The following is a 23,932-nucleotide window of genomic DNA, read 5'->3' as shown; positions in this document are numbered from 1 at the left end:
TTGTGTTATTTGTGGAAATGTCAAAAGTTTACCAAATAGGGAGAGTTTCTCATCGCCCAAGTTTCAATTGGACAGAAACTTGGAATCATGCAATATGCATTGTATGATGAATGAAAAACTTTCACATTTGGGAAACTTAGACTAATTCTTTGGCAAAGTGTCAATTGAAGGACTAGGAGATCGAGTACACTAGGTGGTACGTTGATCAAGTCTACCACAAGGGTGACAAAGATATTCGTCATGATTTACTAAAGTTTAGTAAATATGGTTATACTTATAAGATTGAGTATAATTCTGAGTTAACTGAAATAGTTTCAATCAATAGCAGAACGAATAAGAAGAATCAAGAAGGCAGAAAGATAAAAGTTTCTCCATTCTAAGAAGAAGGGAGAGTACCTTTTATTGTGTTTTTATGATGAAGTCTTAATGATTAAGAACCATATCTCAATTGATCCTCTAAGTGAGTCTTAGTGCAATTGCATGTCTAAGAAGAGGAATCAAGAATTGTAGAAATGGTTAAATCAATAAGTCAATCATACTTCGTTCCAATATCAAGTCTTAAAGTCAAGATTGTGACATTGAGTGAAAAGTCTTAAGTAGGTTTATAACACTCATCAAATGTGGAATTTAGAAAAAGGTTTTCTTATTCTTGCACATTTAAAATTAGTAAGTTGTGATGTCTTGGATAAGACAAAGACCAACTAGGACCAATTGTGTGAAGTGTTTTGTCTTGATAAGAACTACACTAACTCTTGAATATTTGCTTTGTCAAGAAATGTTTCTTGATAAGAGAATCTTATATGTCAAGGAGTCAGTGGGAGTCTTAATGGTCTTGAAAGGTTTCAAGAACAAATCAAGAATATACCTTATCGATCATCACTAGCACACGACTTGAGGTTTACAACCTATCGTGCTGACATTATTTTGTTTATTTGCCATTCCAATTGAGTTAATTGTGTATGTGAGTTCTATGAGTACTCATTTGAATGCATACTGGAGCCTTAGTCGATGGAAAGTACATTGATATGTAAGGACAAGTTACTAAACTACTTGGAAGACATGGTGGGCACTCGTGTTACCATAGGGCAAGAAATCAAGATTAAGAAAGTTCGGTCCATATGAGTTTGGATTTGTCGCAAACCTTGGTTTTGGCAAATTCACATGGATAGGAACTCATACACCATAAAATCTAAGTGTCATAAGATTCCCTCCTTCATGAAAATGACTGTGAGGAAATGCTTTCACTAAAAGAGATTTTAAGAAGATAGCGATTGTGAAAATTGTATTCTCAAAATTCGATTATGGTTACGGCATCCCTTTCCATAATTCGAATTATGAGATTTGGCAATTAGTTTCAACATTTGGAACTTAGTAACATAAGTTCTGAATTGTTTAAACACACATATGAGCTATCTAAGACAAAGGTGTATAAGGCTGAGAAGCCTAGATAAAGGCTTATCGAAGCATCTGGTAGAAATATGAATTTCAGAAATTCAATAGGCATTGTTTTCTGAAAGTTCATTTGTTTTCTGAATACATGTCAAAGTTAGTGGGAGCATAAGTGTTATGCTTATATGATAATAATCATGATAGTGGGAGCATAAGTGTTATGCTTGTATGATTATTATGGCGAGTATTGCAAGTTAGCAATACTAATTATAGAAAAAACAAAGATTCAATTTGCAAAGTTGCATGGGTTGAAAAGTTGTTTTAATATAATTAAGGGAGAGAATATTATACTTCGTTTCAAAATCTAAAGCTTAGATTGAGAAATTTTAATATTTTCAGTCAAAGGATACATTGTGTGTTCTTAAAATTCGATTATGATTACGGCATCCCTCTTCATAGTTCGAATTGTGAGAACATGACACATAAAATATTATGGCAAAAGATTGGTAAAGTATCATATCTTTATGTAAGACATTATGCATTGTGTCCAATACGCTTCGGGTATAGGATCGATTGCAAATGCTATAATATTTTTCCATTCTAAAATTTTCTAAATGTCTAGCGCATTAAGAGGGAAAAAGGACTAGAATTGGTTTTGACTAAAATAATTAAACAACTATCAAAGGATGATCCAAAGTTCGCTGAGGATTGGTCGCTTGTGAGTAGTTGGAAGTATGGTATTGGATGGACCATATCGACATTATTATGAATAGATAAGATTCTATTAAGAATGAGTTGTCATATGGAAAATATGGAAATGTTTCCATATTGGGAGTTGGATATTAAGAATCTATGTCTAGATTAGAAACTTTTATGCAAGAAAGATGTTCAAAGGAATGTACTTTGAATGTGAGACTTCACGTCTATGGAATTGTCATGTAACAATTTCTAAGAAAGCACTTTGTAATTTCATTAGCCAAGTGTTGGTGACTTTTGTGCTATGACTTTACGAAAGGATCGTTGCGTAAAATGTTAGAATCTAGCATATTCTAGTAGTGCCAAGAACCTTGTGTTCTTACACTAATGATAAGGATTGGGAATTATGAAATTAGCATCATTAAAAAGGTTTTTCAATTGATCTATTTCACAAAGTAAGGACCATAGGAAACATAGTGTGCATGCTTTATGCATGGGACAGCTGTTGTTGTAATTTAAGTAATAAGTTGATTTTCCGAAACATTAAATGATAAATAATGAGTGATCAATATGGTGGATAAATAGAAGTGTTTTATTTACTCTCACAAGTTTGGGGCCATATAGGATTAAGTATTGTTGTCATGTTTCAGTTTGCATGTTTTGACTTCCAGAATAACTAGGTTATTCAAACATTCACAGTCGGTCATACGTTGGAAGTAAGTATGAAGGAAGACTGACATGAATCTGTCTGTAGATTGTCTGAAGTGTTTAGACATGGCACAAGTTTGCTGCAGAGTTCATGAGTGCTTTGATAAGATTAGAGTATTGGATTAAACCCACGCTCACTTGGATCACTTCATGGTTTTATCACGAGTGATTAGTGAGACGATAATATTGTATATTCTTGAAACCGAGACATGTGAGTTGTTATTTGTTGGTCGGTTGCACATTGATAATAAGTAAACGCACCAATAACTTGGTGTTATAAAACTTATTGTTGTGTGTGACTCGATCAATAAATGCAAGCGAGCATTTGAGTCGAAGTTTATCCATTCCTTTTACCCAAAGTGGGATAAAAGCGATATCTGTGGGCCTCTCGACGATTTAATGATGACACCTAAGCGTTTGGCCAAGCCAGGACTAAGTTGATGTGTTCAATTGTAGTCTGTTATCAGTCGTCATAAATCGGAAGTCGGGAAACAGTATAGAGAGAATGATTGAAATTCATGTCTTTTGTCTATACGATATCTTGAGAATGGAGGAATATATAATCCCTTATCTAGAGGACACGCTATCTGATAAGATCAAAGTTGACAGCGGCTTTTGAAAGCTACGATTGCTGATCAGGTTCTGAAGTCATACGGAAAATAGTTATTAGACTTATCCAAGTGGGAGACTATTGGATTAGTGTCTAAGTCCATAACTATTTTGGTATGTACTTGACCCGATTATGAGCATGGTCCTTTTGGGTTGCCTTCACCATAGCAATATGTAGGATGATTTAAGGAGAGAAAGGTTTAAATATGATTTATTAATATATTATGAGAATAATATATTAAAGGAGAAATCATATTGTTTAATTAATATTAGTCAAAAATTAATTGTTAATTAATTTTGTGGCTAAAAGAGATTAATTAAACTTAGGGGACTGAAGTTGTAATTATAAGATAATTATAATTGGGCTATGGATCACCTAATAATATATAGGTTGGACGAATTCTATGGGAAGCCCATTAGAAATCGTCCAAGGGATATGTTTAAGGAGTCCATGGGTTGCTTAGGGCCTAAGCAGTCAAATTAGGGTTTCCTAGTTGTAAACCCTAATAGCCTACATGTATATAAAGGGCCCCTATGCCCCAAAAACGTGGACAAGTCTTCCATTAGGGTTTCCAGCCGTTCAGCCTCTCTTCTTCTCCTCTTCATCCAAGTTGTATATGGTGTTTGTGACTCCATTAGAGGTGCAGCACTTGAGGCACTAAGCTTTCTAAGGCCAATCCAAGCAAGGAATTGATTGTTATTGCTATATAACAATCAAAGGTAATTCTATAAACCCTAATTCAGTTCATAATATGTTAGATCTAAGTTTATTAGTCTTGGATTCAAAGCATGTACAATAGAGAAACCTAGATCCAAGCATTAGGGTTTGTATGAGCACATATGATTGTTCTTATGCATAAAACCCATCAATAATTTCGTCCAAGGCCTTTATTCTGGAAGGTTCTTTGGACTGCTTAAGACCTAAGCTATCCAATTAGGGTTTTGACTGAAACCCTAGCAGCACAAGTATAAATAGACCCCTAAGGCTTAAGAAATCGGCTAACCCTACTTCTATGAGTACCAGAGCCGACCTCAAGAGCTTCCAACCTCTCTCCAAGATCATCCTCTTGCTTGTGGTGTTTGTAAGCCATTAGAGGAGTGAAATTTGTGACTCTAAGCTCCAAGGACAAGAAGATTCAAGCTTTCAAGAAGAGGTAATCATCTAGATCTATTTTGTTATGTTAATTTCGAATTATATACACTAGATCTAGGGTTTGCAAGTCTTTGATGTATTGCATGTACAATAGAGAAGCCTAGATCCAAGCAATAGGGTTTGCATGGGCACATAGGATGTTATTTTGTGTCAAACCTATCAGAATAAACATGTCAATCTAATTTTTAATCAAACTAAAATGAGCGATTAGGTTATGGGTCAAAACCATGGTTGTTAAAATCGCAATCTTGATCGTAGTATCATACGATCCTACGATCCTAAGTATGAAAAACGAATTGAATCATAAATAGATCGTATTTGGAGTAAGATCGCAAGACCCTAAGTAGCATCGTAGGATTTTTTTTGCTAATGATTTTTTACCTTTACCTTTTACCAGTTTACAGTTTATTATTTTGTATTGTGAGTTATGGCTACTATTTTAAAAAATTTATAACTTTTGAACGAAAAGTTGAATGTTTGAAATATTTTTCATGTTTTAAAATTATAAATTAAAATTATGTTTTATTTTATGAGATCTTAGGATCCTAATTCCGATCATGCAAACTTAAAAACAATCATACATATGATCCCGATCTTGACAACTTTTGTCAAAACATGTATTTGTTCAATATCTAATTGTGTCGAATCAAAATAATTTGTTATTTTTTTTAACTTTATAATAAATATATAATATATTAAATATGGTAAAACAACCATTTAATTGTAATTGTGATTTAATGTTATGAATAAAAGGTTAAAAAGTATATGTTAAAAATAGATTTTAATTTATTATTTTTGGTATTTATTCATTTTATTGTGAGCTATATTTACTATAAAAACTCAAATGAATTGAATCAGACAAAACTGTAAAAATGGTCATTGTAGTTGTTAAAATTATGTGGTTTCATCAAAAAAACAAAAAAACAAAAATTGATTGTGCATTGGTGGTCTATTTTTGGATATCTTGTATGGTTTTGGTTCATATGGTTGGGACTTTTGTGTGGTTTTGGTCATCGTTCAACCTAAAATGACTGATATGCCCCTTTAGTAATTCCTTTTTAATTTCTTTTATTACTTTTAAGACATTTTAATTAAAATAATTGTAAATTAAAAAGATTCTAACCAACCACCCACCCCCTCTCTATTTTCGTATCTCTCCCAAAATGAAGATCCCACCTATCGTTGTCGCGGACACCGTCGAAAATACCCTTGGAGCTTTAGTCATCGCTGCTACTTCATTTCCCACCACTATCTATTAACACCACCATAAGAAAAATTAGAGCATGTTTATTTCAATTTTTCTCCTCCATATGGGCTCAAAGAGATCCAAGAGAGGTGGCCATGGTTGGTGATTTTCTCCAAGAATGCAAGAACACAAGTCACACACAATTTCAAATTCCATTTATGGGATGATTTTAGCTATGATTTGATTCAACGCCACAATATACTTATTTGATTCCATTAACCCTAAACCTAGAAATGATATGAGCATACGTATATGACAATCGATTTGTAGAAATCGATTGTTTTTTAAAGCCCATAAACTTTTTTTTGACTTCCAACAACGGTGAGGAGAAGAGGCGGCGTTTGGCGGTGAGTAGCGGTGTTCGTTTGGATGGATCAGTTCGATACGATCCAATTAAATAAATCCAAATTAATTTTGATTTTCAAAATAAAGATCCGAATAGTCCAAACTAAATTCAAATCTGATCCGAAATGATCCATTTACAATTCGGTTGGATCGGTTTTTATAATTCAATTTCAAAAACCAAAACATTTAAAAACGATATATAATTATAATATTAGCTAATTTTATAGAAGAAGCAAAAACAAATTATTTAGTTGTGATTTAAAATTTATAAAAAATTATTAACAAGTAAGAAGATATATTATAGTTTAATATTTAATAGATAAAAAACTTTTGAAATAAAATGCATATTAATGTTTTTTATTATGTGAAACTTCTTGAACTTATTTGAAAAAATAAATTATAAAATTAATAAATAATTTTAGATATATTAAAATTAAATAAATAATAAATTGTTATTCAGTTTTTTTGGATTATTCGATTCTTACTTTATAAACCAAAACCAATCCGAAATCCAAAATAATAATTCGGTTTTGCTGAAAACTAATCCAAAAATTCGAATATCCGAAGTAAATAGTCTAATCCAAATTGTCCAATTGGACATTTCGGTTTTATCCAAATAGTGAACAACCGGCGATGACGACTTTTCAGGTGGTAGAGAACGATAGCGAGAGTAAGAGAAGTCATGAGGTGTTCGTTAGTGGATGACGGTGCAGAGAGGGAGAGAAAAAGAGAGATGTATTTTTATAGGTGATTGGAAAATGGCAGAGGAGGTGGCGGCGTCTGGCGTGACAATAGACTTTAGGGATGAGTAAAAGGACCGAACCGGCCGGAACCGGGAACCGGCTTCGGCCAAAATCAAGAACCGAACCGGCCCGACGGTTCTACCAGTTCCGGTTCCACCAGTTCCCGGTTCCTACCGGTTCCTGTCGTGTCTTCAAATGTTGGAACCGGTCCTCGAAAAATAGCATCATACGGTTCCGGTTTTTACCGGTTCTACCGGTTTTTGCTAGTTCTACCGGTTCCGGTTATAACGGTTCCGGTTCCTACCGGTTCCCAATTCCAAAAATCCACAAAAATAACGTCCCGGTCCCGGCCCGACCGGTTCCATCGGGTTCCGGTACCGGTTCCGGCCGGTTCCCCGGTCCATATGCTCATCCCTAATAGACTTTTTCCGGTGGTGGAGGCTGAAAACGAGTTTCTTTAGAGAGAGAGAGAGAGAAATGAGCATTTTTTTTAATTTTAATTAATAAAAAAAATAACATAAATAAATAAATAAGTAAAACAATATAAAGAGTATAATCATCTTTGTAAGTATAAGAATCAAAATCACTAAAAAAATATTCGAAATTGGACCATAACACGTTACTAATTTTTTTTTTCACCAAAACCACATAATTTATAGTAATTTTGAAAACTATAGGAAGTATTAATTTTGTCATGAATTATAAGTCCACTAAATTGTAAATTGTGATGTGGGCCAAGAAAAATAGAAACTTATCATCGTTCGACCCAAATCTCAAATCATAAATCAACAATCCCAGCCCATCTCTCATCCATCAATATATCAAGAATCGTAACAGATGCAAGATTAGGGTTCGTAATCATCTTCTTCTTCTTCCTCTTCAGCGCAGACGTCGGCTACTCTTTGGTGAAGCAAAAATGGTGAAGGGTCGCCAGGGAGAACGTGTCAGGTATAATGTTCTCCAGGAATACCGACGCCTAATCCTTTGTGTTTAACAAAACTCAGTTTTTGCTAACATTTGTTTTTGTTTTTTTTTCTTCTTCTTCAGACTCTACACTAGAGGAACGGTTCTCGGGTACAAGAGGTAAAGTTCGGATCATCATTATTGTTATTGTTTGTGCTTCTATAACATTGAAATCAGCTGATTTTTTTGACGATTTTGGTTAGGTCGAAGTCGAACCAGTACCCGAACACATCGTTGGTTCAAATCGAAGGAGTCAACACGAAAGAGGAGGTAGCCTGGTATCAAGGAAAGCGCTTGGCTTACATCTATAAAGCTAAGGTGAAGAGGGATGGATCACACTATCGATGCATTTGGGGAAAAGTAACCAGGCCTCATGGAAACACTGGTGTTGTTCGTGCTAAGTTCACTTCCAATCTTCCTCCTAAATCCATGGCAAGTATTTACCCGTAGATGGTATTTTTCATCATTTTGTTTGTTTTGCTAGCGAAATTCTCAAAATCTTTGCTTTTTTTTATTTGCAGGGAGCTAGGGTTAGGGTGTTCATGTACCCAAGCAACATCTAAGGTAATACATTTATTGTTGTAACCCATATATGAAGGTTTGCTACATTAAATTTTGTGGTAAAATGCCATTTGAAATGCCAATCTGATCATTCATATCAATTCTTGTAATATCTGATTTTTTTTTCACATTATTTTTTGCAGTTTATAGGGAGGGAGAAGGAAAATGTTATTGGTGGTGTTTAAACATGTTTTGACAGTTTTGTGATATTTTCTATTTGTTCAAGTTATTTGAATTTATGTTGGAATTGGTAATTGAACAGACATTGGAATGAATTGTAGTTTTTTAGAAAGCTTTGTCACCATGGTTGTCTTCTGTTTGTAGAGTGTGAATCCGAAGCCTTTTATTCATGTCTCCATTGATCTTAAATGGAACAAGTTTATGGATGGGTTTGACGTTTAAGCATTCATTTAGAATATTAACAATACTCAAAAACAGTGAGCAACAAGTCTTTTTGTTTGGGCTTTTTTCTATTTCAAATGCTCCTTCATGGGCACATGAACTTCCATTTGCTATTTCTAGCAAAAGCACACCTTATAATGAGACAAATGATTATGTAATCTGCTAGCAAACAATGAAGATGAAAAATATCATTCTAGCTAGATCGTCCTGCCTCATTACATTTTAACATTTGTGGTTTTTGATGTTGGAGTGTTTGTCTTTGGTTGGTTTGCACTTCTAATAGTGATATCATGTGTTCAAGTCTTTCTGAGCATGTTGTGCTCTTTTTTAACTTTAGGTGTAAGTTTTTCTTCAATATAACTAAATATTAATAAGTAATTTGAAGGCTAAGAGTTGAAGTCTTAAATTTTGTAGTTAGATTTTGACCTTTCAATTATTGGGGTTGAGATACTTGAATTTGACATAACCTTCATTAACATATGTTAGAACTTGATTGTGTAAAACTTTTATATTTGGGGTTAAATTAGAAGTTAGGGAACTTGAATTTCTACAAAATCCCAACTGGGGTTTACTTTGCAAAATACTTAAGTTGAGGGACTAGTCTTGTCAAAGTTGGAAAGATTTAAAGACGTTGTAGTTCAACACTTCAACTAACGATTTTAAGAGAGGGAATAAAGGAGTTTTTTTTATCACATTGGTGTTTTTTAAAAACTTAATTACCAAATAACTTAGTTTTAAACATATTTACCGTTTTGGGTTATATCAAGTCAAAAAAAAAAAAAAAAAAGTAGGGATGAGCAGTTTGTCTCAAATCCCGATCCTGTATCGGTACGGTACCGTAACCGGTACCGAATTTAAAAATATGGAATAATACTTGGTACTCCAAATACATGAAATTCGGGAATCGGTACCGGTACTAGTACCGAAAATCAGTATCATTCCGGTACCGGTGATGTTAATTCGGTCTGGTACTCGGAATTAACTTTTGACCAAATTTGGTTTTCGGGAAATCGGGAACGGTACGGGTCGGTACCGGTTTCATCCCACGCTCATCGTTAAACCTAAGAACCCAATACCCAGTCCCCAAAGTCGACGTCTTCAATCGATCACGTCTGTCGCCGTCGCCTTCGATTTCGGCCATAGCCGATGCCGGCGGCTCCAATTTCGACCATAAACAGATGTTGGTTGGTCTGCCTCTATCATAGAAGATTCCGGCGAGTACTCCACTGCATAATAGACCTTATTCTTCTTCGATTTTGGCCATAGACGACCTCGGCTGTAGCTTGATTTCTTAACTCTCGATTGATTCCTATTATTATTTGCTACTGCATTCCACTGTTATTTGCTTATTTGCAAACTGTTATTCCACTTGATTTCTGATTTACAATTGTAATTTGCTTATTTGCAATTGTTATTACACATTTGATTCCTACTTTGATTTACAATTGTTATTTGCTTCAACATTCATATTTTGGAGCAATTTTATGATTGAATTTATGTTCTGTTCTCATTTATTAGATGGAGGTTGTTACAATGCTTTGTTATTGGGGTGGGACAACCTGTGATGGACCGGATGGTATAAATTATAGCAAAGCTCCAAAAAAAAGCAATCAATGTTAACCGTATAATACAACTTGATGAATTGGTCGACCGTATATATCTTGTTACATCTTTTGATAAACAACACCACCGCATCGACTTAATTTGTAGATATCCATCGGTTGGTATTGGAAATGTTGTAAAATACATTCCTCTTCCCATCAAAGATAATGATGATGTTGGCATCATGTTTGATGTGCTTCGTGTCCATCAAGAAGTAAGTAACATTGATCTCTATTTAGAGGTTGAAGACATTGATCAAATTCAACACATAGAGATGGAATCTAGGTATAAACATTTGTGGTTTACATGATTTACAAGTTTCTACTTATTTTGAATGTGATAACTTAATTTGTAATATTTGTAGCAGAAATCATGAACCAGTTGTGCTAGAAGAGCAAAGGAATAATGAATTACTATTACATAATACGAACCATGCTAATGTCATATCAGATATGATTCATAATGAAGATTTCTACACAATTTCTCATGTTGTTGTTGTGAGTAATGGAATAATTAGTGACAATGAAATTGATGAAGAAGATGACATTGGAGAAGAATATGATGAAGAAGATGGAGTTGACATCACTCAAGAACATGAACCACCACATGTAGATAAGGGTGAAACATCTTTTGACAACAACTATCAAGTACCATCAACTTTTACCAGTATAGAGGAAACAAACGTGATTAGTGATGGTAATTGGACTGTTTCACGATCAATAAGCAAGAATGATTTTACACAGGAGCTGGAAAAATATTCTTTCAAGGATAGAGAAGAACTTATAAGAGCTATCAAGCTCCAATGCATTAAGACATATAGACAGTTTGAAGTCATTGAGACACGACCAACTCTATGGAGCATAAGATGCAAGTTGCATTTACAATCTAGTTGTAAATGGCAACTTCGTGCAAGAAAACGAAAAGGAAGTGGAAATTTTGAAATTACAAAGTACATTGGTCCACATACTTGTTTAAACAACAATATTTCTCTAGACCATACAAACCTAGATGCAAGCTTGATCGCTCATGAAACCAAACACCTTATAAAAGAGCAACCTTCTATTGGTGTTCCTGCTCTGAGAGCTGAAATATTTGATAAATTAGGCTATACTCCTTCATACAAAAAGCTTTGGACCGGAAAGCAGAAGGCAATTGAACAAGTGTTTGGCAATTGGGAAGAGTCGTATGCGGCTTTACCAAAAAAATTCGGCGCACTTCATAAGTTCAATCTAGGGACTATAGTCGAGTGGTGTGTTTCGAGATCAACCAATGCGGAACAGGTGGAGTTTAGACATGTTTTCTGGGCTTTTGCTCCTTCTATTAAGGGGTTTGCACATTGTCGACCTGTGATTAGTATTGATGGCACACACTTGTATGGTAAGTACACGGGAAAGATGTTGATTGCAATGGGAGTTGATGGTAATAATCAGATTTTGCCACTTGCATTTGCTATTGTAGAAAATGAATCATATGATAGTTGGAATTGGTTTCTTTCTTATATCAAGAGTCACGTGGTGAAAGAGCGTGAAGGCATTTGTTTAATATTTGATCGTCATTTGGGAATTCTAAAGGTAGTCAATGAGCATGGATCTCCATGGTTAGAGTCACGCGGTTTTCATAGGTATTATTACTATTTTTTGTATAACTTTTTTCATAGTTATTGTTTATAAGTAACATTATTTTTTTACTCTATAGGTATTGTTTATGACATTTACCAACAACTTTAATGACAAGTTTCGTAATTCAGAATTGAAAGCTTTAGCTTATCGTGCCGGGAGTCAGAATCAAGTTCGGAAATTCAACTCCATCATGGAAGAAATTGGGAAGTTAAATCCACAAGCTCGGCAGTGGATAGAGAGGCATCCACTTGATAGATGGACACTTGCACATGATGGTGGGAGGAGATATGGGCGTCTCACAACAAATGTTAAAGATTTTTAACAGTATACTTAAAGGTGCTCTTTTTTTACCAATCACAGTTTGTGTCCAACTTACTTTCTATAGATTGGTACATTATTTTGAAGTGAGGCGTCCATTAGGATCTAGTGCTAGAGCTAATGAAAATGTATATACTCCTCAAGTTGTTGTAAAACAAGTAGCTTTGATGTCAAAAGCAAGTGCACACTCATTGAGATCTTTTAATCGAGAGAAAGATATATTTAAGTTGATAACTCAAAGGGGAAAAAATGTGCAAGTAGTTAATTTGAACAAAAAAACTTGCACATGTGGTAAGTGGAAGATATTTAAATATCATTGTTCTCATGTTTTGAGTGTATGTGCCAAACTATCCTTGAATAGTTGGCAATATGTTCATACATGTTACTCCATTGCAGAGTATTGCTCTACTTGGGCATCCGAGTTTTCCTCACTTCCTCATGAAGCGTATTGGTTACAATCTTCATCTAGACAATTGCTTAATAAAAAAGGTCGTCCTCGCTCAACAAGACTACGGAATGTAATGGACATCAAAGAAGTGAAAAATGGGTACCTTTGTGGGATTTGTAGGCAAAGTGGTCATAATCGGAAAAAATGTCCCTCTAAGCCAAGGTGAATGCAAAGACATTAAAACTAATCAGTTCAGTCAATAGAAATATTTATTTTTTCATTCCGTTTTTATAAGAAGTCGTTATTGGATTTTTACCCAAAAAATATATCGTATGTTTGATGTTGGTTTTAATCTACGATGTCTAACATTATTGTTTATCAATTAATCTTATTTACAATTAAGGACATTTGTTGAGATTTCACTAATTTGTTATGATGATTAAATGAGATATAATATATTTGTAATTTTTGTATATAAGTTAATATCAAAGAGTTAAAAAAAGTTCAAAAATTATATTAAAAAACACTAAAAATTAAAATAATAGCTGAAAATATTAAAAAAAGTTTAAAAAAATTATTGTTTTGGTAAATATTTTGACTACTATACTGTATTGGTAAATATATTTGAAACTACACATATTTGGTAAATATTTTTTTCATCTTCCCAAGGAGAAATTGATTCGGTAAATATAGATTCTTTATTATTTTCAATTTCTAGCATCATTTCAAGTAGCAATTCACTTAAGGTAATCTCCTTACTTCTTTGAAGCTTTAATAGGAGTTTTGAGTTGCCAACAGTGATGAATTATTCGTAGATCCACTATCCACATATCTCGAACTTTTGTGGTTCAATGTGTTTGAAGATGGATTCTAGTGTTACATGTCTAATTTATTAATGTAACTAGTTGTGAGACACATATATTATACGGGTTGATTAAAACAAAATGTTATGTACGAATGATTAAATAGAAATTTTATTTGAATTTGAAATTGAAATAAATGAAAATTATGAGGAAAAAAAAACATGCAAAAAATAAATAAATTAAAATTATGTGTTTAGTGTGTACTAAACGGGTTAATTATAACAAAATGATAAACACAAAGGTTTGAACTGTAAATTTATTTGAAATTGAATTTGAAATTTAAACTTTAAAATTTAAAATTTGAAATTAATAGTCATTATAGTAGGTTTAATTTATGGAAACTAAATTAACGATATATTGAAAATAAAAATTAAAATAATGACAAGTGGAAAATAAATATATCTCAAATTATGACAAAATGACATGTGGCTAATTTTATGAGAGAATGACATGTGGCAAAGTCATTTTCATTTATTAGGATAGAATCTATCTTAGATGATTAAATAGGAAGTTTTGGGGCTTTGATTTGAATTTTGAGCCCTAAAAAATGGTGAGTCGCCATTTAATTCATCTAAATTTGAAATTGATAACAGAATCGGTGATCTAATGTGGTTTGAGTGTGGATTCAAGTGTTCCACATTCAATTTATTGTAGAAAATCCACATTCAAATTAGTTTTGTCAACTTTGTTAATTATGTTGATTAGGATGCAATGATATGTTTAAACAAAATTTTAGATCATTCAAATTCATCCAAAGTCATTAGAATTTGAATTTGATGTGTTAAGATCTAGTTGTATAACTTCGCAAGTTTTTTTTGTATGTGTGTGAGATTTTGCTCGTAATGAACTGGTAAGCCAATCGTACAATATTTGTGGCTTTTAAAGAGAAAATTTACACATGCCATGTGATCTTATGTTTGTTTTCAAATACCAACTATTTTGGTATTAATCCTTTGTACAATTGGTCGCTTATGTAGGTTCCCATTAAACATGGTTTGATATCATATAAAAGAAGATGTTTAAGCTTTGTAAACCTAATTAAATATTCCATGGTTAATTAGTGTTTTAATATGGCTTAATAATATTCATATAAGTGTTTCATAACCCCTTAATAGCTTAGAAAAAAACTTGTTGGAAGATTGCTTACACACTTGAGGTGAGTATATGAACATATGAGTACATGCCCTCCTAAATAACAATGTACTTGGAAATTTTCCTTTATGTGAAATATTATATGCATGTCTTGCTTTTCTACTATATATATATATATATATATATATATATATATATATATATATATATATATATATATATATATATATATATATATATATATATATATATATAGTAGAAAAGCAAGACATGCATATAATATTTCACATAAAGGAAAATTTCCAAGTACATTGTTATTTAGGAGGGCATGTACTCATATGTTCATATACTCACCTCAAGTATATATATATATATATATATATATATATATATATATATATATATATATATATATATATATATATATAATGTGCTAGAATTTATGTTTTAAGACATGTTGAGTTTTACGTCGTGAAGTTGAAGCCTCTACATAATAGTAATTTGTTATTGTGTTATTTAATGTGTGTGTTTCAACTAACCATCTTCCTTCTAGAGCCTTAAGAGTCCCTTAAGAGTTAAAGGACACGACTTTGTGACTTATAGACTTGGGGTTTAGAACTTATTCCATTTCACATATTATGTACGATATATATTGTTGGCGTTTTTTATGATTCTTTGAAGTTCTAAAGTTAATAACAACGTACTTTACTCACTGAATGTTTTCTTCTATTAATGAACTTTTTGTTATTTATTGGGGTTTTAAAGGAAATAAGGTTTTGATTATGATATATAGACGGTGTTTTTTATATTTTGCTTATACTTGTTTGAAAATGATATTACTTACTAGGCTTCACAAGTCTAGCCTACTATTTTGTCATGTACTCAATTTAGTAGCAATTGTATATTGACATTGTGGATATCAAAGAGGTTATGATTATTTTTAGATGACATTATGATATGTTTGAAATAGCTAACCTTGATATAATTACCTAGTCTCTTGCATTGATTGATATGTTTTTTAGCAATTTACTTTTCTTTGTTAAAAGATTTTCAAGTTTGGGACTTTTTCCTCTCATTATTATTGAATGGTTTACAAACTCAATATTATGATGTTTTAAAAACTATCATATTACCTATACAAGGGCTTTTTCAATTGATAAGAGCTTAGGTTTAAGTAAAGCAAATATTTAGAGTAATAGCTAGACTTAAACCACAAATGCTAGAGAATATGTACATTTAAGTAAAAATACATTTAGGTCATTATCTAGCATCGACTAGTAGGGTATTATATCTTTAATATCGTAATATCTGATCAATTTTTTGGGATTAACATTTAAACTTCCACTAAATATGGTAACTATAAGAAGTAACCAAGTTATGCAATAAGGACAACCCACTAATGTCATTCCAACGACCGGATAAAATGTGATGGGTGAAAAATTTTGAAGTGCAACCGAACTAACTATTCTTGATGTGTTTGAATCTATGTTGGAAACTATGCTTCCCGTTAAGAGCCAAAAATGCTCATGGATTTTCAAGGCATGTTGATAATGCATGAAATGAAGGTCAAAGAAGATTTTAGGGGAATGTTGTACGGTATTCCTAATACAACCTTGAATGAGTTTAGTGACGAAAACCATGAGGTATCTCACCATAGCTTTAGAGGAGACATGCCCTTGAAAACATATCCTAGATAAGAGGAAGTGAAGAAAGGATGGGTATACTTATGAGGAATTTACGGGGTGTCAAATGGATATGACATTGAGCGCATGAGAATGTTGAGACAAACAAAGAACGAATTTAGTAACAACAAAAGCGAGGGAAATAGAATATGTGTTATATCAGGTCATTTACAATTTTGGAGATGATTGGAAATAAAGCTTACAAGCTTCACCTTGCACCAAAGCTCGAGGGTATCAATAATATCTTTCATGTTTTATATTTGAAGAAATGGCTCTAAGTAAAAGTTGATTTAGTACACTTAATGAAATATGGATGGATGAGAACAAAAGTTTGATTGAGAAGTGTGGAGATTTGTGTTAGTGAATTCTATGCACTATTTGCAACTTAATTCTTATAACTACTTTTAATAATTGGTATATTCCAATAATTGGTATTTTGTTTTGTAAGTAATTTGTTTACACGTGAATGTTTGCATGTTAGTATGATTGTGCCCTTGAAAAATTGTTACTGTATAATTGATTGATATACAACTTGTTCATGCTCGACTTATTTTTTTTTTTTTCATTTGGTATCATGTCGTTCAAATGGTATACTTAATAATGTCTATCTAATTCATGCTTAGAAGTATATACTGAGTTTGATCAATTTAGTTGTATACTTGAATGTGATTGGAATTATAATTTTTTATATCCTTGAAGGGAGCCCGCAAGGGTGCACGGTCCCCTTGAACTCCGTCATTTGTTGTGTCCGGATCAAATTCATCTTATACAAATGTGTACAATGCACCACCTAACTTGTATTGTATCATAGCTGGATTTTTTTTTTTACACTTATATCAATCACAATTACACTACTAGATGATTGGATGACACTAAAAATCACTAACAATTTCAATATGTTTATTGATTAACTATTTGAGTTTGGTTATCTTTACCTTCAGATACGATAAAATAAAAAAAGGGAATGATCCAAAAAAAATGTCTCGAAAGGCCTAATATTATTTTGGTCAACCCTACACTAAAAATGCGCACAACTCACAACTCCATTATCTTATTTGAAAATTTTAGATTATAGTTGTTTCAATAATTATATGGTACACATTAACACGTTCGACCTATTTGTTATTATTTAACACTCACGATCTAACACTTACGTTAACTAGAAGTTATGGACTTATAGCTTACTTATGATTTTTCAAAAGGTTAAAGTTTTGCCTAATATGCATCAAGTGAACACTTTTCTTCGATAGAAAGGCAAACCACACCCTTTGACTTTGATAAATTGCTACAAAATATGGGTTAAGTCAAAACTGCACCAGTCCTCATGATCTATTAATTTTATTGTGTCAAACTTTTTATGTTCATGAAGAAATATTCCATCATTTTAACAGCTATGTAATTAGCATATACGAGGGATTGTGATTATGTAAATGTTCTAGCACAAATAGAGTTATCATTGATCATCTCAAAACATATTTAAATTCTACGATTAGAATTTTGCATTAAAAATGTATTGAAATTGTTAAATGTACAATCGACAATTCATATAGTACAAGTATATTCAAACATGCATGTGCATATTGATTATTGAAAAGGTAAAGGGTTATGGTGATGGAAATATTCCACTTTTCCATGCAATGACCAATTATAAAATTGATTGATGATTTCGTACACAAACATGAAAAAAGTTTTCAATTGAGTGAACTTTTAGGAAACCAACACAATGACTTGCTATCAATTCTTTTAAAAAGTTAAAAAGTATATGATATTTATATTTATAAATAAGTCAAGTGATGTTTGGATTTTTCTTGAACGTTGGTGTTTATGGACAATTAAAAAGTTACACAAAACAAGTAAACAACAGTGGTAAAGATGAAATAAAACGATCATGAAATTGGAATTTGTTATAAACAATAAAACGAAGCCATATGGAGGTTTAGGAAATTATACATAATGCAATCGAACTTATATAGGTTTAAGTTTCCAAAATATCAACGACCAAAGTAGTTCACCTCCATCGATATCCAGCTTAACATGGGAATATTGATTAGATCTAATTAGTGACGTAGCCAAAATTTTGTTTTAGGATAAGTCATAATATATAAAATATAAATGAGTGACAAAATTCTTCAAACGATAACAAAATATAATTATATATGCATTCTTAACTAAATTGTTTATTTTAAGTTGCACACGATATTGTTTTACATCATTAAAATAATCTAAAGTGAAGTCTAATAAACATAGACAACAATGTATTTTCTTTTATTAATTTCAAGTTTTAAATCGAGTAGGCCATATCACAACCCTAATTCTTTTTATTTAACAAAAATATATATTTTACATACCATATATATGTAACATTAATTTTGTGTGGGTAGGCCTTGGCCCACTCTTGCCCTGTGTTGGCTACTATCATGGATCTAATGAATACCACTTAGAACACGAAGAATAAGCACTTGAAGCCATGAAGGTGTTTCCACTTGAAGCCATGTAGGTGTTTACACAACTATAATTAGTCCAAAATAACTGTCGTAATGTCATTATATACATACTACAATGAATATCCAACAATCTCAAGTGAAGCCAAATTTAGGGGTGACAATTTATAACACGACACGATACGAAACGAAATTCGGACGAAACTGAAATTTGAATTCGTGTTCGTGTTAACTGTAAAAAACACGATGTTGTGTCGTGTCGTGTTCGTGTTCAAAATTCAACACGAAATTGACACGATTTGGTAGTTCTTTATCGTGTTATATTTGATAAAGTATTCATTAAATAAACTAGTTTTTAGTATATGGTGTATTTTTCGTGTTGTGTCGTGTTTGTCGTTTTTTAATTCGTTCGTTTTCGTGTTAGTTAAAAAAACACGGCATCGTGTCGTGTCGTGCTCGTGTCACATAAAACCTTGTCGTGTCGTGTCAGACAGAAACACGAAACGATAGCACGATTTGCCACCCCTAGCCAAATTCCACAAGGTCACGTTACAAGAAAAAAATGTGTAATGACCATGCATAATGACATCACATGGTCTATAATGCTTACAATATATGAAATTGATTGTTCAAAATCTCTATTAAAAGGATTATATGTTTTACTTGTCACCATTTTAAGTTCAAATAACATTGGTAGTGATTTCAACATGTTATGTCATGATCACACAATTCTCGAGTCGTCACGAAAATACATGAATAATTAATGGTTATGTATATGAATTATGCTAAACAATACATTAAATATGGCAAAAGAATGCATGAAATGCAACCTAATAAAGCCAGTTAAGGGAAATGTGTGTAAACTTAGGAAATTTTTTTATGCGCTTAGCAATCTCCCATATATAACAAAACTGTAAGATTAGTCCTCTACTATTTAAAAAACTTTAGTTAGGGCCCAAAAGTTTCCAAATTTGAATGGAAAATCCTAAATCAAAATTTTTCTAGGTTTTTGGTCCCTTCTACACTTGAAAAGTCGATTTTACCCTTTTCATTTCATTTTTCTATTTTATTTATTTATTTTGGTATTTAAATAATTAAAAATTAAAAAATCTCTCTCTCTCTCTTAAAAAATTTCTCTCTCTCTCTCTCTCTCTCTCTCTCTCTCTCTCTCTCTCTCTCTCTCTCTCTCTCTCTCTCTCTCTCTCTCTCTCAGAACCAACAAAACCTACACATATAGAGAATTGATCTTTCTAAAACACCATATGTATAAACGATCCATCAAATCAATCTCTAAAAAAAACCCATCTTTATGGATCGATTTTTAATCCATATGTATGAACTATCGTGGTGGTGTTTTAGTTGCATCAAATCGTCAGTGGTGTTACAACAGTGGTGGTCGTTTTATGGCTCTCCGATTAACAGACCTGCGTAAGTAATGCACCAATTTTCTGCTTTGAAAGACGAAGGCTGGTGATGGTTTGGTTGCGATAAAGGGTGAAGGTTGTCTGCTCTGTCAAGATGATGGCGGCGTATACAATTTACTCAACATTTCATTCAAGAACAGATCTAAGTTTCTATTACATTCAAGATGTCGCAACCCCAAACCCACTTGCTCAACACCACCGGACCACCACCATCAAAGAAATTAGGGCTCTAAAGAACAAACCAGAAATTAGGGCTCGTCACTATCTCTCAAGCGTTTCTTGATATGAAGAGATATGTCCTTTCATCTTCGTCTTCTGTTTAAAACCTTTGAATCGGACCTTGAAAACCCTAAAACTGGGCCTTGAAATATGATAAACAAATCGATCTGGTATGAGAAAGACAAGGGGTATGGAATGAGAAAAAGACTTCGGGATGTGGCTTGAAATCACATACATCGTCTGAGAGGGTTCATCGGCGAGGGAGGCGTGACGGAGTGACTACTGTTGAAATCGACATTGTTGATGTTACTGTATGGAAATCCTCAGTGGTGTTGGGTTTGTGTTGCAATGAGTGTTTATGTGGGTTTTTGTTATTTTGGATCACTCATTCTTACATGTATAAGATGGAAATGAGAGGTAGAGAGAAAAGGAAGGTGTTTTCCATCTGAGGTTTTTTTTTTCAATTGCACATGATTTGCAGGTGAAAGGTGAGATGAAGAAGACGAGAGAAAGAGAACTTGAGTTAAAGAGAGAAGAAGGGTACAGTAGAGAGAGAGAAGTATGTGTATGTGTGTGAGAGAACGATGGGGTGGATGGGGGATAATTATTTTTTTTTCTTTTTATTTTTAAATTAAAATAGCATTTAAATAATTATAAAAATTTCAAAAAAAAAAATAAAAGGGTATAACCGTCTTTTCAAGTTTTTTTTACCAAAATCACAGAAAGTTTTTTATTTTGGACCTTCCATGCATGTTAAAAAAAATTTTGACCTTATCTAAAGTTTTTCGAAAACCACAAAGACCAATTTCGCAGCTTTGTCCCCATATATATATATATATATATATATATATATATATATATATATATATATATATATATATATATATATATATATATATAATCATCAAATTATAGGCAAGTAATTAACCATTTAACTATATTTTATATTTTATATAAACATACAAATGTATATATCAATAAGGTACAAAAGGCTATCAACTGTTTGTGATGCTATCCCTTGTTTCCACTCTTCTATGTTTGTATTTAGTTGTGTCATTCTAATAAATATTAGATGATCAAGTACATGAAGAATCACATATATTTCTATTATGACATTAAAATGATACTACAGTTATCTAGTATACATAAATCTACACCATCAATTTGCCAAAACTTTGTACTATTAGTACTTTCATTTTTTATAACATCCTTTAAATGGCTCGTCTTTAACATTAGATTTGCCTGTTTTGAAAAAGAGTTATAGCATATGAAGTTGTCAAGACTAAACTTTTTCATTATTTAGAGACTACTTAAACAAAAGTTATTACATGTGGGATCTTAGATGAAATTTCGTAATTATTAAAGTACTTGTTATGTAAATTCGCCCGAGAAGAATTAATATTTACACTTTAGTGCACTATAAATATAAGTTAGTGCTTATTACACTCGTATATAAATTGCCTCCTCCCAAACCCCTTCTCTCTTCCCTGTGCAAGGAGACAGACTAACTAAGCAGAATAGTCGCCGGTCGTCGATCGTCGAGTGTCGATCGCCGGTCGTCCTTCGCAGAACGCTAGCGTCACCTCTCTTCTTCTCTATCTTCAATCTGGTAAACACGCGGTTTTGTTTCGATTCAGTTCATCCTCTGTCCAGATTCCGTAATGCTTCCTAGATCTCCCTCAGATCCAATGCCGTCCTTGTTCTAATTGTAGAAGCAGAGGGAGAAGAATCAATTATCATCAATCAGATTGAAAAAAAATTGGTCCAGTTTCGATTTTGTTAAGAAATGTCGGCAATAAAGAGCCCGTCTCCCACCCGGTTCTTCACGATTGGGCTTGTAACGTCATGGTACTCATCCAACATTGGGGTTTTATTGCTCAACAAATATTTGCTTAGCAATTACGGGTTCAAGTACCCGATCTTCCTCACTATGTGTCATATGACAGCTTGTGCTTTGCTAAGCTACATCGCTATCGCATGGCTAAAGATGGTTCCTATGCAGACTATCCGATCTCGTGTTCAGTTCTTTAAGATCTCTGCTCTGAGCTTAATCTTCTGTGGATCCGTTGTAAGTGGCAACATTTCGCTTAGGTATTTACCTGTATCGTTTAATCAAGCGATTGGTGCTACGACGCCGTTTTTCACTGCCGTGTTCGCGTATCTCATGACTTTGAAGAAGGAGGCTTGGCTTACTTATATCACCCTCATTCCTGTTGTAACTGGTGTTATTATCGCTAGTGGGGTATGCTTCTTTCAGATATTAGTTTCCAGTTTATGTTTCCTTTTTCTGATTATTCCTGAATGATTTTAGGGCGAGCCTAGCTTTCATCTGTTTGGGTTTATAATGTGCATTGGTGCTACTGCTGCAAGAGCATTAAAAACTGTGGTTCAAGGGATCTTGCTTTCTTCTGAAGGGTAAGGAATCATTCATGATTCATGATAGATTTCTATCATCTATTCAACTAACATTACATGTCATTTTTTACTTCAGGGAGAAGTTGAACTCCATGAATCTCCTTCTATACATGGCTCCTATTGCTGTCGTATTCCTGCTTCCTGCAACATTATACATGGAAAGGAATGTCGTTGGTATAACAATAGCCCTTGCAAGACAAGATTTTGGGATTGTTTGGCTATTGCTTTTCAACTCTGCGCTTGCATATTTCGTGAATTTGACAAACTTTTTGGTCACAAAACACACCAGCGCTCTTACACTTCAGGTATGTCTGTAGTTATCTATTCAATCTCTAGCTTCAAAGAAAAACATGATCTTGTTTGTAACAAATTAGGGTTTGATATTTTAGGTATTGGGAAACGCAAAGGGGGCAGTTGCAGTGGTTGTTTCGATACTAATTTTTAGAAATCCGGTGTCTGTGACTGGGATGGCGGGATACACATTGACAGTGATTGGAGTTATTCTTTATAGTGAAGCCAAGAAGCGTAGCAATAAATGAGACCCATAATTATTATTTATAACTTAATTAGTTAAAGATTACAAGCTCACCATGGACAACTTGAAGCAGGTTAGGCTTTATGTGCTGTTGCTTGTTGCTGCTGATCTTGCCCTCTAAATTCATATTTTTTATATACTATATATTTTATGCTCATAAAACCTTGAGCTTAGGGACATTGAAGCTGCATATGTGTAACAGCAAACATCAAAAATCAAAAGTAAGCCATTAGTTACATCTGTGTTTAGGGTTCATAGTATAAGAATTGTAGAATTAATTTGCTATGAATTATGTTATATTCAAACTTCTTATAGATTATTTATTCAAGGCTATGCCCATTTATCCTTTCATTGTGTGACTTCTTACATTTTTAATAGGGTTAATGTCAATTAATAGCATTTAGTCGGTTATTGTATAACTTTGGGACTCAATAGTTATTAAACTTTTTGACTTAATCTAGAGAGAAAAACTTAATGGATTCAGCCACAAATAACACTGCTTTAATTATATTAAGACGC

The 23,932-nt window shown here is 32.9% G+C and overlaps 2 protein-coding genes across 2 annotated transcripts; both read left to right on the top strand.

The window, feature by feature from the left end:
* The first annotated feature begins 7,683 nt into the window (after positions 1 to 7,683).
* Positions 7,684 to 8,705, top strand: LOC145069792 (large ribosomal subunit protein eL33w-like). Its single transcript, XM_079016741.1, has 5 exons — positions 7,684 to 7,837; positions 7,937 to 7,972; positions 8,056 to 8,284; positions 8,374 to 8,416; positions 8,557 to 8,705. Exons 1-4 carry the CDS (start codon positions 7,806 to 7,808, stop codon positions 8,413 to 8,415), a joined length of 339 nt encoding a protein of 112 aa, XP_078872867.1. The 5' UTR covers positions 7,684 to 7,805; the 3' UTR covers position 8,416; positions 8,557 to 8,705.
* Positions 8,706 to 21,908: 13,203 nt separating this feature from the next.
* On the top strand, positions 21,909 to 23,764 carry LOC145066476 (Nucleotide-sugar transporter family protein). Its single transcript, XM_079013738.1, has 4 exons — positions 21,909 to 22,705; positions 22,775 to 22,878; positions 22,955 to 23,183; positions 23,268 to 23,764. The coding sequence occupies exons 1-4, from the start codon at positions 22,250 to 22,252 to the stop codon at positions 23,415 to 23,417; spliced, it is 939 nt and encodes a 312-aa protein (XP_078869864.1). The 5' UTR covers positions 21,909 to 22,249; the 3' UTR covers positions 23,418 to 23,764.
* Positions 23,765 to 23,932: the final 168 nt, after the last annotated feature.

This window comes from Lactuca serriola, chromosome 8 (assembly GCF_051521515.1).
Source record: "Lactuca serriola cultivar US96UC23 chromosome 8, Lser_US96UC23_V15, whole genome shotgun sequence".
NCBI lineage: Eukaryota > Viridiplantae > Streptophyta > Magnoliopsida > Asterales > Asteraceae > Lactuca > Lactuca serriola.
Note: the sequence above shows the minus strand (reverse complement) of the source record. Positions and strands in the feature narration are given on the sequence as shown.

Excerpts from the sequence above, each read along its gene's own strand:
- LOC145069792 (XM_079016741.1), top strand. The coding sequence starts at position 7,806 with ATGGTGAAGGGTCGCCAGGGAGAACGTGTCAG. Across the intron at positions 7,973-8,055 it reads ACGGTTCTCGGGTACAAGAG|GTCGAAGTCGAACCAGTACC; the intron begins GTAAAGTTCGGA and ends GATTTTGGTTAG. Across the intron at positions 8,285-8,373 it reads ATCTTCCTCCTAAATCCATG|GGAGCTAGGGTTAGGGTGTT; the intron begins GCAAGTATTTAC and ends TTTTATTTGCAG.
- LOC145066476 (XM_079013738.1), top strand. The coding sequence starts at position 22,250 with ATGTCGGCAATAAAGAGCCCGTCTCCCACCCGGTTCTTCACGATTGGG. Across the intron at positions 22,706-22,774 it reads GTGTTATTATCGCTAGTGGG|GGCGAGCCTAGCTTTCATCT; the intron begins GTATGCTTCTTT and ends GAATGATTTTAG. Across the intron at positions 23,184-23,267 it reads CCAGCGCTCTTACACTTCAG|GTATTGGGAAACGCAAAGGG; the intron begins GTATGTCTGTAG and ends TTGATATTTTAG.